Source organism: Macaca nemestrina, chromosome 15 (genome assembly GCF_043159975.1).
Source record: "Macaca nemestrina isolate mMacNem1 chromosome 15, mMacNem.hap1, whole genome shotgun sequence".
Lineage (NCBI taxonomy): Eukaryota > Metazoa > Chordata > Mammalia > Primates > Cercopithecidae > Macaca > Macaca nemestrina.
Window position 1 is genome coordinate 29,141,502 of NC_092139.1, and position 17,637 is coordinate 29,159,138.

The 17,637-nt window shown below is 38.9% G+C and overlaps 1 protein-coding gene and 1 non-coding gene across 8 annotated transcripts in view; one reads left to right on the top strand and one right to left on the bottom strand.

The window, feature by feature from the left end:
• The window catches only part of LOC105496280 (RNA binding motif protein 39), a 41,531-nt gene extending 26,740 nt beyond the window's left edge, over positions 1-14,791 (top strand). For 5 of the 7 annotated variants that reach the window (XM_071079437.1, XM_011766547.3, XM_011766545.3 and 2 more), the window contains 8 exons: positions 60-125; positions 3,846-4,050; positions 5,462-5,539; positions 9,193-9,243; positions 11,206-11,287; positions 13,070-13,175; positions 13,656-13,734; positions 13,822-14,791. In XM_071079437.1, the coding sequence (XP_070935538.1) occupies positions 60-125; positions 3,846-4,050; positions 5,462-5,539; positions 9,193-9,243; positions 11,206-11,287; positions 13,070-13,175; positions 13,656-13,734; positions 13,822-13,922 (768 nt within the window). In that variant the 3' untranslated portion in view covers positions 13,923-14,791. The remainder of the gene's footprint in view (positions 1-59; positions 126-3,845; positions 4,051-5,461; positions 5,540-9,192; positions 9,244-11,205; positions 11,288-13,069; positions 13,176-13,655; positions 13,735-13,821) is intronic. The other 2 variants (XM_011766548.3, XM_011766546.3) reach the window with 1 other exon arrangement.
• On the bottom strand, positions 297-396 carry LOC112429303 (small nucleolar RNA U13). The gene has a single exon (XR_003021494.1). It is a non-coding gene; the product is annotated as a small nucleolar RNA U13 (small nucleolar RNA).
• Positions 14,792-17,637: the final 2,846 nt, after the last annotated feature.

A 17,637-nucleotide genomic window follows, 5' to 3' on the forward strand; every position in this document is an offset into this window, starting at 1 on the left:
ATAAAGTAGTTTTGTACCCTGCTTTTGAGTTAAATAGTAATTATGCTTTTCAATTATAGATTGAAAGTATCCAGCTGATGATGGACAGTGAAACTGGTCGATCCAAGGGATATGGATTTATTACAGTAAGTATTTACCATAATTACATTACTTAGGTTTTTTTTTTCTTTTAACTGTATTTGCTGTGTTGCTCAGATCAGTCTCTAGTTCTTGGCCTTAAGTGATGTCCTACCTTAGCCTTCCAAATTGCTGGGATTTACAGGACTGAGCCTCTGTGTCTGATCAAAAAAATTTTTTTTCACAGCAAAGTTTAATATGCCCTTGTAACAAAAGGCAGGCACAGCTCACACATGAATGTGAAAACCAAATTATCACACTTAGGAACTCCTAAAATTTTTTGATCTAAGTTGCATAGTAAAAGTACAATAAAAGTACAATAATAGTTAATAATAGTGGGGAAGGCAGCATGTTTAATATTTTCAAGTGATTTAAATTAGTTGTGGCTGGGCGCGGTGGCTCACGCCTGTAATCCCAGCACTTTGGGAGGCCGAGGCGGGTGGATCACCTGAGGTTAGAAGTTCGAGACCAGCATGGCCAGCATGGCAAAACCCTATCTCTACTAAAAAGTACAAAAAGTAGCCAGACATGGTGATGGGTGCCTGTAATCCCAGCTACTTAGGAGGCTGAGGCAGGAGAGTCACTTGAATCTGGGAGGCGGAGGTTGCAGTGAGCCGAGATCGCACCACTGCACTCCAGCCTGGAGGACAAGAGTGAGACTCTGTCTCAAAAGAAATTTTCGCACAGTTGCTACTTTTTAGTAAGCAGCGGTTACCATTTATTATATAATGAAAGTTTTTTAAACGATGTGTTAGTCCATTGTGTGTTCCTATAAAGTAATACTCAAGACTGGATAATTTATAAAGAAAAATTATAAAGACGGGTCTCACTATGTTGGTTAGGTTGGTGTCAAAACTCCTGGGCTTAAGTGTTCTCCCACTTTAGCCTTTCAAAGTGCTGGGATTATATGCGTGAAGCTCTGCTTCTGGCTTTAATTTTTAATTAATTAACTTGTTTTTTCATGAGCTAGAGTCTCGCTTTGTTGCCCAGGCTGTAGTGCAGTTGAGACCAGCCTGGCCAACATGGCAAAACCCCATCTCTACTAAAAATACAAAAATTAGCTGGGCATGGTGGTGCTTGACTGTAATCCCAGCTACTCGTGAGGCAAGGCAGGAGGATTGCTTAAACTCAGGATGTGGAGATTGCAGTGAGCCAAGATTGTGCTATTGTGCTCCAGTGCTCCAGCCTGGGCAACAGAGTAAGACTATGCCTCGAGAGAAAATAAAACTAAAAATAAATAGATATAAAATAATTTAAGAAAATAGGTTTATTACGTCCTGCAGGCCATATAAACATGACACTAAGAGCTGCTCAGATTCTGTGGTGGCCTCAGGAAGCTGTTAATCGTGCTTCACAAAGCCTTTACTTGTGGTTATAGCTTGGAGGAGCAGGTGTGTCACTTGGAGAAAGGGAGAAGGAGAGAGGAAGACGTCCTGTGAAGTAACAGAGCAAGAACCCTTGCCCATTAGCAGGGGGAGTGCACCAAGCCATTCATGAGGGATCTGCCTTTTCATACTTTTTGTCAAGTCACACCTTCCACAGTGGGGATCCCATTTCAACATGAGATTTAGAGGGGACAAGGATCCAAACTATATTACTGTGTTCCTATTATCCTTTACTATATCCTATATATACATATATATAGGATGTATATATATGGTCAGCCAGATAGTCATGTAGTTGAATGTTTTATACTTTCATCTTTGACAACCTTTTGAGACATTGTTAACAGTTAAATAAACGAAGGTCTGTTAACAATTCTTTTTTACTTAAGATCCTTTTTTTAATGTACATACCTCACAACCAAGACTAGAATTGTCTTATCAAAAATGATTTTGGGCTGTGTGTGGTGGCTCGTGCCTGTGTAATCCCAGCACTTTGGGAGGCCAAGGGGGTGGATCACCTGAGGTCAGGAGATTGAGACCATCCTGGCCAACATGGTGCAACCCAGTCTCTACTAAAAATACAAAAAATTAGCGGGGCATGGTGGTGGGTGCCTGTAATCCTAGCAACTAGGGAGGGTGAGGAAGAATTGCCTAAATCCGGGAGGCAGAGGTTGCAGTGTGCTGAGATGGCGCCACTGCCCTCCAGCCTGGGTGACAGAGCAAGAATCTTGTCTCAAAAATTTTTTTTAAAAAAGTGTTTTTGGCTAGCCATGGCTGCCCTATCTTAGTAGTGTTATGAGGTGACAGTTGAAGTAATGGTAAGAAGATTTAAGAAGATATGCCTTTTACTTTTAAAAGCAAAATGTTTTTGTGTATTAACATCTCATTATGAAACTCATACATGATGGTACTTTTTTCAGATGTGTGAGCTCTGTAATCTTTTTTTTTTTTTTTTTTTTTTTGAGACGGAGTCTCGCTCTATTGCCCAGGCTGGAGTGCAGTGGCCGGATCTCAGCTCACTGCAAGCTCCGCCTCCCGGGTTCACGCCATTCTCCTGCCTCAGCCTCCCGAGTAGCTGGGACTACAGGCGCTCGCCACCTCGCCCGGCTAGTTTTTTGTATTTTTTTAGTAGAGACGGGGTTTCACCGTGTTAGCCAGGATGGTCTCGATCTCCTGACCTCGTGATCCGCCCATCTCGGCCTCCCAAAGTGCTGGGATTACAGGCTTGAGCCACCGCGCCCGGCCCCCGAGCTCTGTAATCTTTTAAGGTCCTGGAAGCAGTGTTTTTTTTTTTTTTTTTTTTTTTTGAGACGGAGTATCGCTCAGTTGCCCAGGCTGGAGTGCAGTGGCGTGATCTCGGCTCACTGCAAGCTCCGCCTCCTGGGTTCATGCCATTCTCCTGCCTCAGCCTCCCAAGGAGCTGGGACTACAGGCGCCCGCCGCCTTGCCTGGCTAATTTTTTGCATTTTTAGTAGAGACGGGGTTTCACCATGTTAGCCACGATGGTCTCGATCTCCTGACCTCGTGATCCGCCCGCCTTGGCCTCCCGAAGTGCTGGTATTACAGGCGTGAGCCACCGCATCCGGCCTGGAAACAGTATTTTTTAAAGTACATTATATATCTCTGTCAGGAAATTAAAAAGTGTTGACTTATATCTACATTTCAATAAAATGTAAGCCTGTTTCTGTGTTGATAGCGAATCTGTTTAATTTGTCATTGGGCTGTTACCTACCTCAGTGAACTGGTGAAAGGAGAAAATTATGAAACATAGCTCACCAATTTTATTTTTTTATTCTAGTAACTTTAGTGTGGATATTTTCCACCTTTTTTCCTCCAAATAAGCCATTGTGGGTATATGTGTAAATCAGAATTTTATATATATGTAATTTACATCAAGTTAAGCATTTAATTGCTTATATAAAAGTAGTGTTTTATATGTGAGGATTATATTGACTTTCGTCAGTGGGCACATTTTTATTAGAAAAGTACTAAATTCTATCTCAGATGTTCTGCCTGCCTCGGCCTCCCAAAGTGCTGAGATTACAGGTGGGAACCATTGCACCCAGCCAGTTCTCACATTTTCTAACCACGATCCCATGTTCTCAAATATAAAGCTGTCATTACTGGTAATATCTTCTATGTAAACTACCGCATCAACAAGCCTAATTTAATTTGCTTGTGTCGTCTTCATGTGTGTTATGTTTGCTACTTACCAGTTGAAAATTCTACCTTAGTATTCAGGAGTAATTATTGAATATACTAAAAATAAATTTGTATTTTAAAGTATAGTTTATATTTTAAAAACTAAAACACTGTCTCCTGTCCGCCTTCCCCATCGTATAGTTTTCTGATTCAGAATGTGCCAAAAAGGCTTTGGAACAACTTAATGGATTTGAACTAGCAGGAAGGCCAATGAAAGTTGGTCATGTTACTGAACGTACTGATGCTTCGAGTGCTAGTTCATTTTTGGACAGTGATGAACTGGAAAGGACTGGAATTGATTTGGGAACAACTGGTCGTCTTCAGTTAATGGCAAGACTTGCAGAGGGTAAGTGTTCCTTGCTACTACGAATGATTTACTGTAGGTATTGTAATGGAAAAGAAAGGTAGCCATGCAAACTAAGAAGTGGAAAAAGATTTTATCTTATTTTGTAGTTGGCGTTATCCTTGGGCACACTGCATGTTATTTTATAGATGATGTGCCTTGTATTAATGTGTGGAAATCTATATTAACGTGTTTTGAACGCCACAGCATAATTTGCAAGACTTCCTTTATGTAGTGTTTACATGTCATACTTAGGATATTACAAGTTTTTCTTTTTGTAATTTATTTTTTGATGCAAGGTCTAGCTCTGTTGCCCAATTTGGAGTGCAGTTGTGCGATTCTGGCTCACTGCAACCTCTACCTCTTTGGCTGAAGTCCTCCCACCCTAACCTCTAAATAGCTGGGACTAACAGTAGTAAACCACCACCACCGTGCCTGGCTAATTTCTGTTTTGTTGTTGTTGTTGTTGTTGTTGTGGCTAATTTCTGTTTTTTTTTTTTTTGTTGTTGTTGTTGTAGCTAATTTCTGTTTTTTGTTGTTGTTGTTGGTTGGTTGTTTTTTTGTTTTGTTTTTTTTTTTTTTTTTTTTTTTTTTGAGACAGAGTCTCACTGTGTCGCCCAGGCTGGAGTGCAGTGGTGCTATCTCGGCTCACTGCAAGCTCCGCCTCCTGGATTCATGCCATTCTCCTGCCTCAGCCTCCTGAGTAGCTGGGACTACGGGCACCCGCCACCGCGCCCGGCTAATTTTTTGTATTTTTAGTAGAGACGGGGTTTCACCGTGGTCTCGATCTCCTGACCTTGTGATCCGCCCGCCTCGGCCTCCCAAAGTGCTGGGATTACAGGCGTGAGCCACCACGCCCGGCCTCGTTGGTTATTTTTAAGACATGGGGTTACTGCCTGGTGCAGTGGCTCACAACTGTAATCCCAGCACTTTGGGAGGCCGTGGCAGGTGGATTGCCTGAGGTCAGGAGTTTGAGACCAGCCTGACCAGCATGGAGAAACCCTGTCTCCACTAAAAATACAAAATTAAGTGGGCATGGTGGCGCATGCCTGTAATCTCAGCTACTCAGGAGCCTGAGGCAGGAGAATCACTTGAACCTGGGAGGGGGAGGTTGCAGTGAGCTGGGACTGCGCCATTGCACTCCAGCCTGTGCAACAAGAGTGATAGTCCATCTCAAAAAATATATATATAGAGAGAGAGAGAGATGGAGTTTCACAGTTGTTGCCCAGGTTGATCCCTATCTCTGTTTAAGTGAACCACCTCCCTGAGTGCTAGCTAAGATAACAGGCATAAACCACCACACTCGGCCCTCCTTGCAGTTTGTTTTAGTGAAGTGATCATGATATTAACCACCCAGGAAACTTCGTTTCTCTGCTCTCAACATAGTAAGAACTTTAAGACTATTCTTTTACAGGTACAGGTTTGCAGATTCCACCAGCAGCACAGCAAGCTCTACAGATGAGTGGCTCTTTGGCATTTGGTGCTGTGGCAGGTAGGAATTGAATCTTTTCTAATTTTAAATCATTGTTTTTTCATCTAATTCGAAAATTTTCCAAATTTTTACATTCAAAAGGACTTACTGAGAATTCAATTCATCAAGTACTTATAACCTGTTAGTTTCTAGTCTTCTATTTAAGGAAGTGGAGATGTAGGCTAGAATTAACCATGCATCAAAATGAGCTGTCAGGACAATTTTAAACCCTGCACCCCAGTTTTTAGTTGAAACTCATTGACATAATATATTTTAAATTAAATTAAGTGATATATTTTAAAATATATCACTTTTGTTGAATACTACAAGGTCTATATTGTTTGATCGAAAAAATATTTGTTGTAATATTCGAATTCAGAAAATACCAGAGGCATTTAAAAAAGCTTTACTTAAAACTATTGTAGTAGTAAGAGTGTAAAGACAGTTATTTTTTTTAATAGTACATACAAATTTAAGATCATGAATTGGGAGATGGAGATTTTGGACACAACAGGAAAAGAAGGGTGAATTGACATTTTTATAATTGTGTAAAAAGGGATTTAGTTTATAAAACACTCATTCCCCCGCGCGCCTCTCCCCACCTTTTTAAATTTATTTTTTATTATTTTTTTTATGACAGTTGACTTGCTCTGTTGCCCAGGCTGGAGTGCAGTGGTGCAGTCTCGGCTCACTGCAACCTCCACCTCTTGGGTTCAAGCAATTCTTGTGCCTCAGCCTCCCGAGTAGCAGGGATATTTTTAGTAGAGATGGGGTTTCACCATGTTGGCCAGGCTGGTCTTGAACGCCTTACCTCAAGTGATCTGCCCGCCTTGGCCTCCCAAAGTGCTGGGATTACAGATGTGAGCCACTGCGTTGGGCCCTCATGCCTTAATTACCTGTAACTTCTACATTGACCCAAATCTAGGAGATAGGATAGGATTTAATTTTGAAATGTCAAAGACATGCCTTTAGAACATTATAAGAGGAACCTTGTAGTGTAGAGACCCGCCTGCCTCAGCCTCCAAAATCCTGGGCTACAGGCATGAGCAGCCTTACCTGGCTGGTCCTTTGACCTTATATACGAAGTGAGACTGTAACTCAGAAGATATATTTTAGACCCTGGTAGTACTGCATCTGAATGTATGGAGAGGTCCTGTGGTTGCTTCATGACTTTCTTCAAAATTGAAGGCTCAATATTCAATTAAAGTAGAAGATCATTTCTGGTTTTACATTTATTTTTTCACTGCTTTGCCTTCTTAGTGGATGTTCTTAAGTGTGTGAGTACCTTTAGAAAACCTGCCTTTGGTTTCATTTCCTTTCTATCAAATTGTATGACTTATCTTGAAATTTGACAAGCAGTTACTCCCTAGAATTTCTGACAACGATGCCAGTTTATACTTATAAGAAGAATCAACCAGTAAGGCATTTGTGTATTTAGCAGTCATTTGATCCCTCCTTAAGTTATTCCATTGGATTAATACATATTTTGAGTTTATAGTGTTAGCTATTTGATCCTTTATAGTGAATAATTGTCGATTGCTGCTTGCTCTAATTGATACTAAATTCATTACTTAGAGAATTATACCCTATTATTGCAGTTTAAAAGTTTGTTTTTTTTTTTTTAAACCAGAAAACTGTTTACCTATTTTGCTTCCCGTTGTTCATATTGTTCTTTGACAGTTCAGAAAATTTTTAGTTCCTGTTCTAGGTATTCCACTAAAGGGTGGTGAAAGATTTGTTCCAGCCTTCAGGGAATTGATACAGTGACAAAAAGGGGTCATTTATAGACAATTACTGTTACACCCTGGATGCTGTATCAGATACCTTCATTTGCTCTGAATATCTTCAGTTAACTGAAGATTATCCTCTGTTAAATACCAGTTCTATCGTCAGCCATTATTTCTTTTATTATGTATGACTGTGCCTCTCGGGTTCTTTCTTATCATGTAGTTTATATTAAGATTGTTTGAATGTAGGCAGCTAAAATCCTAAAACTCCATATGGATTCCTGATAATAGTCCCTACCCTTTGTCTATGTATCTTGTTATATTCTCTTTTTTAGTGCTGGTGGTAGAGATGATTTTAAAGATCATTCTGTTTTTTTAGACTTACTATAAATTTTTTCTGCATTAAATAACACTCAGGTTTTAGGTGAATATCTGTGTAACTGGATGTTTTTCTCCAGATGGTGGTCATTAAAATACTACATATAACCTGTTGAAATAAAATTGTTGAGTGTTCACTGTGTTTGAGGCCCTTGTCCCCTAAGTCTTTTAAAGCTATTGGGTGAAACCAGGGGTGGATCATCACTATATCCACATTATTTTATTCTGCCAGTTTGATAGGCCCTTTCTAAGATAGGTTAGAGTCTTTATCTTTATGAAACCCATGCTTTATTTTTTACTTTGTCCAAATGATATGACAAATCATTTTTGAAATTAAGATTGGGTTGATAGACAAAATAGCATGGATTTCTGATATCTATACATTTTTTCCCATTTTAGGAAAAAAAAGACAAATTGTGTTATTATTTAAAGTTTACTGACACTGTTCACATGGTCATGTCTTCAAGTTCCTTCAGTATACACCAGTTACATTTCTTCAGCTCCCTGAGATGCCAATTTTGAGCACCTGGGACCCAGGTATTTTATCCTGATACAACTTGGGCTGCACATCCCGGTACTTTTTTGCCCATGTTTTATGGTCGTTTTCTCTCCCCAGCAAGAAACCCGTATATGTGGTAATAAAGTGTTAAAATTGAATCAGATTTTATTGAAAATTAGGTTACTGAATCAAAATTTTGATGTTACATATTTCTATCAAAAGAACTTCAGGAGAGCATTATAGCACCGTGGCAGACTTAATCTTCAGACTTGCCACTGTTGCACTCTGTAGCAGCTTTAAGATGGCGTCCACTGTAGAAATCTTAACAATCTTAAAGATTATATGAGAAAATATATTGGTCACATCCCTCTTATTTTTAATACTGATTGATTTTCCTAAACTTCATAGCTTGTAAGAAAACTCCAGAAATTTTTATGCCTGCCTTGCTAAATTTTTACACTAGGCCAGGAAATCATTAATAAAGTTGACCCATTATGGGCTAGATTTGACAAGTTAAATCTTTGAAAAGTCCTTAAAAAATAATATATACATACTTTTGGAATGGTATGTTTCCCAATGGTGATGTTCTTCCTAAATTGGGAAATAATTGAAACTGTTACAGCTTTTTTATGTGCACTATTTACAATTTTACAATATCCTTTTAAAGTGTTGAGTACTATGGCCTCTAAAAATATAAATACTTGTATTTCCCAAGTACTTGGAATTGAATTCTCAAGATCAGGGTTTTTCAGTCATTTTCTGACCGGTGTGCTTCCCTTTCCCCATTTCCCATTATTCCCAGCTGTATAGTAGTGTAGTGGAATTCACTTGAGATATGGAAGAGTAGTTTAGTCTAGGAAGAGAGAGGGAAAAGTAAGTTTCCCAGGATAATAGGGGGAAAAAAAAGGCCCCAAAGCCTTGTCAATGAGGAATGGGGAAGGAGGTTTTGCTGCCAGGTTTTACTAAGTACATTTCAATAAACCCTGCTGTTGTAGTCCTCTTTTATTAATGCTTTCCTGACATTTACCCTGTTAGTTGAGGCTCTTCATTGTTCCTGCACTGAGCTGTAGAATTCTCTTTTGTTATAGATTTGCAAACAAGACTTTCCCAGCAGACTGAAGGTGAGTTGAAGTGTTTCTATTTTTTATTTTTGTCTTTGAAATAGAATTAAATGTAGTAAGACAGTTTTCTGTATTTATTGTCATATTTTTATACCAGTAATTTGGACTGAATTTTGACACAATGGCACATAGTGGTATATTCATAGTAATCTGTCTATATTTCAGAAGACCTAACCCAAATTAATGGACTTAAAAAAAAATCAAAATAACATTTTTTTTTTTTTGCTTTAGTTTGCTTAAAATTTTCAGCTTTGTTTTTGTTTTATGCCTGTGTGTTCTGAGTGTTGATAAGTTGCATATAGAAGTCAGGAAATAAAGTATTTTCTTGTTAACGAGTAGGCAAGTATTTTAGAACGTGGAATTTGGAAGTTGTCTCAGTATAAAATTACGAATCATGCTGTAAAACTCACCTTTTTTTGCTTAAGACATAGTACTCAGTGATTTATTTAAGCCAGTACCAAGCAATAAGAGGTTTATCCAAACTTCAATTGCAAGCATATTTCAGAGAAACCATTCATTAAATAGGCTATGATTTCTTGTTTTTAGTTATCACTAAATCTCTGTTGCTTGACATGAGCATTTTGCTGTTAATGTAAGTTCTGTATCTTTTGTAGGAGTATGCTTAATGTTTAGGGAAATGATTATGAGAAAGATATGTCATGTTCCATCATAGACAATAATTAAATTTTTTCACAAACAAGATGCTTCTACTCAGTGCTGTTTTGTTAAGAGATTTTAAAAAGATTTTCCCAGATTTACTGTGTTCTGCATTGATCTAGGTTGAACGTGAATATTTGTATAGTACATTTTCTTAATTTTTTTAGTATTCATGGTATATAATCATACTAAACTTGAGAAACTGGAAGAATCAAGCCTTCCTCGGTTGTGTTTAGACTTTCTAGTTTTTTCAAGGATACTTCCATATATTCTGTAAGCTATTCAGTGATTTTCATTTTTGCATAGTTTTAATACACTCTCGAATCTAACTTTTCCAGTAGAATTTGATGTTACATTAAAATTTTGTTTAAAATAAAACTTTATAAAAGAAAAAAATACTTGTATGTTACAGAGAAGCTAAAGTACTTGTAATGCTACCAGAAAGTCATCATTTTATGATATATTTTATGCACAGCCCTAATTTCTCGGTATAATAGTTCTGATACTTTAAGTGATCGTTTATTTTAATTACCGTAATTTCTAATGCACTGTTTTATCCTTAGCTTTGTTGTTATTATGTTTTGGAATGAAATTTGGTCAGATAATATGATTACGGTGAGTTCTGTAACAGCTACTGGTAATATTTTTGTAAATCACGTGAAAGCATTGGAGCAACTGTCTTGGAAAATGCTCTTTAAACTTCCAACCCCAGTATGTTTTGGTAGTAGTGGATATTACACATATATGCTGCTCTTTTCAGTGTTCTTTTATTGTGCTAAAGCATCATTTTTAAAACATTTATTAATAAGATTTATTTTTCTTAATAGGATTGTTATAATAGGATTTATTTTTCTAGGACATTGTCTTTAAACACTTGGATGATTTTTATATGTATTTTAATTCTTTTATAATTACAGTTTGTAGATTTAAAAAACTTCATGGGCAGAAAGCTGAGAGATAGGAAAGGATATAGATTTATTTGGCATTTCACAAGGATTTTGTTTTATCCCTTCTTATTCGGGTATTGAGATTTTGTCTAATCGAATTGATTTTGATAACACGTAAAGTTTAATTTCCCTGTTAAAAATAGGATTTTGAATGTCTGTTTCAAGTATTAGGTTACCTCAGTTTTCTGGCACCTAAAAGCTACTGATACATACTTTAGTAGCAGTATTAAATAAAGTAAAATACTCCAGTGACATCCTAGTTACATGCTTGGGGTGGGTTTTTGGTTTCCTTTAAGTATTTATGAGGGATACTTTCATGCATTTTCCATGAAACTAATTTTTCTCTCTCTTTTTTTAGCTTCAGCTTTAGCTGCAGCTGCCTCTGTTCAGCCACTTGCAACACAATGTTTTCAACTCTCTAACATGTTTAACCCTCAAACGTAAGTAATGGACTTTATTCTTGATATTTCCTATCAAAGTGTTAATAGAGTTGTTTTGAAAAGATATTTTCCATATATTTCTCTCTCTTTTTTTTTTTTTTTTTTAAGATGTAGTTTCGCTCTTGTTGCCCAGGCAGGAGTGCAATGGCACGATCTTGGCTTACTGCAACCTCCGCCTCCCGGGTTCAAGCAGTTCTCCTGCCTCAGCCTCCCGAGTGGCTGGGATTACAGGCATGCGCCACGACACCCGGCTAATTTTGTAGTTTTAGTAGAGACAGGGTTTCACCATGTTGGTCAGACCAGTCTCAAACTCCCAACCTGATGTGATCCGCCCACCTCTGTCTCCCAAAGTGCTGGGATTACAGGCGTGAGTCACTGCGCCCGGCCTGGTATTTCCATATTTCATTTGAAACTGCATAGTTTTGATCCTTTTAAAATAATTTTTCAGACAGGCGTGGAAACTATGCCTAGCTAGTGATTAGGATACTAATAACTGTTAGCATTAGAATGCTAGTAACTATGCCCAGCTAGTGATTAGAATGCTATTTTTTAACTCTTCTCATTGGTTTTAAATATCGTATTTATATTATAGTACATCCAATCAAAATGTAGATTTGTTTCGATTTCGATAAGTTACATTTCATATAATGACAGTTGTATGACTGTTTCATTCAAAGAGTCTTGAATTCTTTTGTTTTCCCAGTACCAAATTTATCTGTAAAATGGTGATAAACTTTTGTAGTAAGTATCGTTTAATAGATAGCATTGAAGTAATAACTTTTTTTGTTGGAGCCATAGTCTCACTCCAGGTTGGAGTGCAGTGGCGCCACTGGCTTTATCTCAGCTCAGTGCAACCTCCATCTCCCAGGTTCAAGCAATTCTCATGCCTTCCAAGTAGCTGGGATTACAGGTGCACACCACCACGCCCAACTACTTTTGTGTTTTCAGTAGAGACAGGGTTTTCCCATGTCGGCCAGGCTGGTCTCGAACTCCTGACCTTAAGTGATCTGCCCGCTTCAGCCTCCGAAAGTGCTGGGATTACAGGCATGTGTCATGATGCCTGGCTGATTTTTATATCTTTATAGTAGAGATAGGGTTTTGCCATGTTGGCCAGGCTGGTCTTGAACTCCTGACCTCAAGTGATGTGCCAGCCTCAGCCTCCCAAAGTGCTGGAATTACAGGCATGAGCTGCTGTGCCTGGCCCATTTAACTATTTAAAAGTCACTTGCAGGTTACGTGGAGTCATAAAATTAGGTTGGGATCAATGTTTTCTATCTTATTTGGCTTTGATTTTCCCCAGAGCCCTATACCTTTTAACTTTTTTTGTTTTTTGAGACGGAGTCACCTAGGCTGGAGTGCAGGGATTTGATATTGGCTCACTGCAACCTCTGCCTCCTGGGCTCAAGCGATTATCCTGCCTCAGCCTCCAGAATAGCAGGGATTACAGGCACCTGCTACCACTCCTGGCTAATTTTTGTATTTTCAGTAGAGACTGGATTTCTCCATGATGGCCAGGCTGGTCTCAAACTCCTGACCTCTGGTGATCTGCCCACCTTGGCCTCCCAAAGTGCTGGGATTACAGACATGAGTCACCATGCCCGGCCTCATTGAAAATTTTTCAATACCAGACTGCAGTATTCTTTGGGAAAGAGACATTCTGTCAGTGTGCTTTTTTTCCAAAGTATTTTTTTAATTCATAGAATATTTAATTTTTTTGATACATTTGTAAATATATACAGTTTGTTTCAATAGTATTTAAGAGTCCTTAATACTTTCTTACAGAGAAGAAGAAGTTGGATGGGATACAGAGATTAAGGATGATGTGATTGAAGAATGTAATAAACATGGAGGAGTTATTCATATTTATGTTGACAAAAATTCAGCTCAGGTATTTTCATCTTTATAAATGATGTTAGGTTGTTTGTCTCTACTTAATCTTCACACATGTGGTGCATGCTATGGTCACTGTCTTCCATTATACTTTTTGTGTGTGTGTACCTGAAAGTAGCTTTAATATAGTGGCTAAATAAACCCTCCAAAATAAAAGAAAATCAGTAACAGTTTGATCAGGGTATGAGAGGAGTTTCTAGTAATGCTCTCAAAGCTTGCTGTGAAATCTTGGCATCTTGATTCATTCTTAGGCTGCATATAAATCATAGAGAAAAGATAAAACAGGGCAAGTTTGGGAGCATAAGTCATTTTTCAATGAAATTCTGCGTATACTTACTAGCCAGTGGAACAATTATGGTAAACCATTTTGTGGTTATAGAGCACTAAGTTTCTACGGGCAACTTGAATAAACTTAACTTGGGTCTATTTTGTATACAGCAACATCTTTACCTTTTTTTCATTTTTTTCTGTGTTTTAGGGCAATGTGTATGTGAAGTGCCCATCAATTGCTGCAGCTATTGCTGCTGTCAATGCATTGCATGGCAGGTGGTTTGCTGGTGAGTTTGAATTTTTTTTTTTTATTCATTGTTTTTAGGACTCTAAAATGAAGACGTTAAACCCAACATGTCTGTTTCTTTCAATAGGTAAAATGATAACAGCAGCGTATGTACCTCTTCCAACTTACCACAACCTGTTTCCTGATTCTATGACAGCAACACAACTACTGGTTCCAAGTAGACGATGAAGGAAGATATAGTCCCTTATGTATATAGCTTTTTTTCTTTCTTGAGAATTCATCTTGAGTTATCTTTTATTTAGATAAAAATAAAGAGGCAAGGATCTACTGTCATTTGTATACAATTTCCTGTTACCTTGAAAAAATAAAAATGTTAACAGGAATGCAGTGTGCTCATTCTCCCTAAATAGTAAATCCCACTGTATACAAAACTGTTCTCTTGTTCTGCCTTTTAAAATGTTCATGTAGAAAATTAATGAACTATAGGAATAGCTCTAGGAGAACAAATGTGCTTTCTGTAAAAAGGCAGACCAGGGATGTAATGTTTTTACTGTTTCAGAAGCCTAACTTTTTACACAGCAGTTACATTTCACATTTCACTAATGTTGATATTTGGCTGATGGTTGAGCAGGTTTCTGAAATACACATCTAGTGTATGGAAATACAAGACAGCTAAAGGGCTGTTTGGTAGCATCTCATTTTGCATTCTGATTAATTGCCAAGAAAGGGAGATTTCAAAATTACAATATTTCTTGATGGTATCTTTTCAATTAATGTATCTGTAAAAGTTTCTTTGTAAATACTATGTGTTCTGGTGTGTCTTAAAATTCCAAACAAAATGATCCCTGCATTTCCTGAAGATGTTTAGTGAGAGTCTGGTAAGCAAAGCAGTCTGAGAAAGAAATAGGAAATGCAGAAATAGGTTTTGTCTGGTTGCATATAATCTTTGCTCTTTTTAAGCTCTGTGAGCTCTGAAATATATTTTTGGGTTACTTCAGTGTGTTTGACAAGACAGCTTGATATTTCTATCAAACAAATGACTTTCATATTGCAACAATCTTTGTAAGAACCACTCAAATAAAAGTCTCTTAAAAAGGCCACAAGAAATCTTCATTTTTCGAATGTTTTAAAGTTACAGAAATTTGAGAATAGAGTATTAGGTTCTTTTAGTTGCAATTCATTACTTGCCATTTGGGAAAATGTGCCAAGTCTGTGGAAACTTGCCCTCACGTTGCCCCCCATGAATTCCTTTATGCCATTATAGTCTAGCCCTGTGTATTTTAGAAGAATGTATCAAAACTGAGGGGTTTACAAAAAAGAAAAGCCAACAGCCGGGCCTTAAAACCTGGGCATTCTTGGTCTCCTGCATTGGGCATATTTGTGAAGAAAAGTTTCACCATTTACAATACATACTTAACAAAATGGCTTAACTTCAAACTGGTTTCCCAAATTGATAGATCTGCATATATTACTGCATTAAGGGGTTTTCAGCTTTCATACTAGGTGGAAAGTAAGCCATCACCATTTATACTCAATTCTCTTCAACTGTTTGTATCCTGGTAAATCTTATGAGTAGGCAATGCTGCTCCTAATTTACCTTCAAATACTGATTTCCTTACCTCATTTGTTCAACTTTTTTTTTTTGTTGGCATTGAAGCACAAATTTTACAGACTTAAGTTTATTTAAAGAGCTTGAGTTTGGGGGAGCATCAGAATTTCTTTTTTTTTTTTTTTTTTTTTTTTTTGAGACGGAGTCTCACGCTGTTGCCCAGGCTGGAGTGCAGTGGCGCGATCTCGGCTCACTGCAAGCTCCGCCTCCCGGGTTCCCGCCATTCTCCTGCCTCAGCCTCCTGAGTAGCTGGGACTACAGGCGCCCGCCACCGCGCCCGGCTAATTTTTTGTATTTTTAGTAGAGACGGGGTTTCACTGTGGTCTCGATCTCCTGACCTTGTGATCCGCCCGCCTCGGCCTCCCAAAGTGCTGGGATTACAGGCTTGAGCCACCGCGCCCGGCCCAGAATTTCATACGAGTCATTTTGTTTGACATTCCATTGTTTTGGTGATTTAATTTGAATAGAAACTCCCAAAGTTCAATTTCTTTTTGAGACGGAGTCTTCCTCTTTGGCCCAGGTTGGAGTGCAGTGATGTGATCTCGGCTCCATCTCCCAGGTTCAAGCAATTCTCCCGCCTCAGTCGCCTGAATAGCTGGGACAGGTGTGCACCATTGTGCCCAGCTAATTTTTGTATTTTTAGCAGAGACGGTTTTTGCCATGTTACCCAGGCTGGTCTCAAACTGATCTCAAGTGATCCACCTGTCCTGGCCTCCCAAAGTGCTGGGATTACAGGCATGAGCCACCGTGCATGGCCTCATTGAAAATTTCTCAATACTAGACCGCAGTGTTCTTTGGGGCAGAGACATTCTGTCAGTGTGCTCTTTTTCCAAAGTATCCCCTGCTATCAATTTTTTCCTTGAACCAAGTCTTGACAGGAAACAAATCTGCTGTGTCATTGCTTTCTAGAGAACCGGACCAGCAAACATGGCCTTCAGTGGTTAATCTCATCTGTGCCAAAATTTAGTCACTACCACAGAATGAAATTTGGTGTTTAACGTTCAGAGGAAATGTGGTTGGAGTGTAGTAACTTGAATAGTGTTGTGCATGGAAAACAGGTCATTTTGGGTGAAACTTGATGTCCAGTCAGTTCCTGAGTCAGCATCCCACTGGTTTGAAAATCTGTAGCTAATCTGGTAATGTCCTTAATTTCCTCCTGCCTGTCAGTATTCCAAAGTGTTCATTTAGTTTCTTTTATCTTTATAATAACAATGACTACCATTTTTGAAAGTTCTGTTTAAGAAATGCTTAATGGGCAATGCAGGTTAGTAACTCCAAGGTCTGCGTGGCCTAGGCAGGTGAGATGGACAGTTGCCTCACTACAGAAGCTTTTTATCATCAAACTCTAGTAAGTTTTGTGGATGGCAAGCTATAGAGATGGTTGATGACTGGTTAGAAAATCATCTGGAATTTAGCCAGCTGAGAAGCTACAGAAATGGCTGGTGTTTCTAATTTTTTTCACTGTGGAAAAATTGTTTTGCTTTTTCTGATAAAGCCACTAAGTATATCTAAAGAACAACCTCGAGCCGGACATGGTGCCTTAGGCCTGTAATCCCAACACTGGGAGACGGAGGCGGGTGGATCACAAGGTCAAGAGTTCGAGACCAGCCTGGCCAACACAGTGAAACCCCATCTTTACTAAGAATACAAATTTTTTTGTTTTGAGATGGACTCTCGCTCTGTCTCTCAGGCTAGAGTGCAGTGGCTCGATCACAGCTCCCTGCAACCTCTACCTCCCGGGTTCAAGCGATTTTCCTGCCTCAGCCTCCCGAGTAGCTGGGACTACAGACATGTGCCACCACACCCGGCTAAGTTTTTGTATTTTTAGTAGAGATGGAGTGTCACCGTGTTAGCCTGGATGGTCTCCATCTCCTGACCTTGTGATCCGCCCGCCTCGGCCCCCCAAAGTGCTGGGATTACAGGTGTGAGCCACCGCACCCGGCCTAAGAATACAAAATGTAGCTGGGCATGGTGGCGTGTGCCTGTTATCACAGCTACTCAGGAGGCTGAGGGAGGAGAATCGCTTGAATGCAGGAGGCAGAAGTTTGCGGTGAGCTGAGATCATGGCACTGCACTCCAGCCTGGGCGACCAAGCAACCAACCAACCTCAGGATGAACAATGCTTTGGAAATAATGCAATGTGTGACCTCGAGGAAATTTTGGCTTATAAATCCGTTTTTTAAAGTAGTTTTTCTCCTTTAAAATGGTGATCGTGGTAAGAAGCACAGAGTTGTACTGAGTAATTAGTTGACTAGTATCTATGGAAAGTACTAGACACTCCCAAGTTTTCCAATTCTGGATTAAGAGAGGCAGGCCTTATGAAAGAGAAAACAC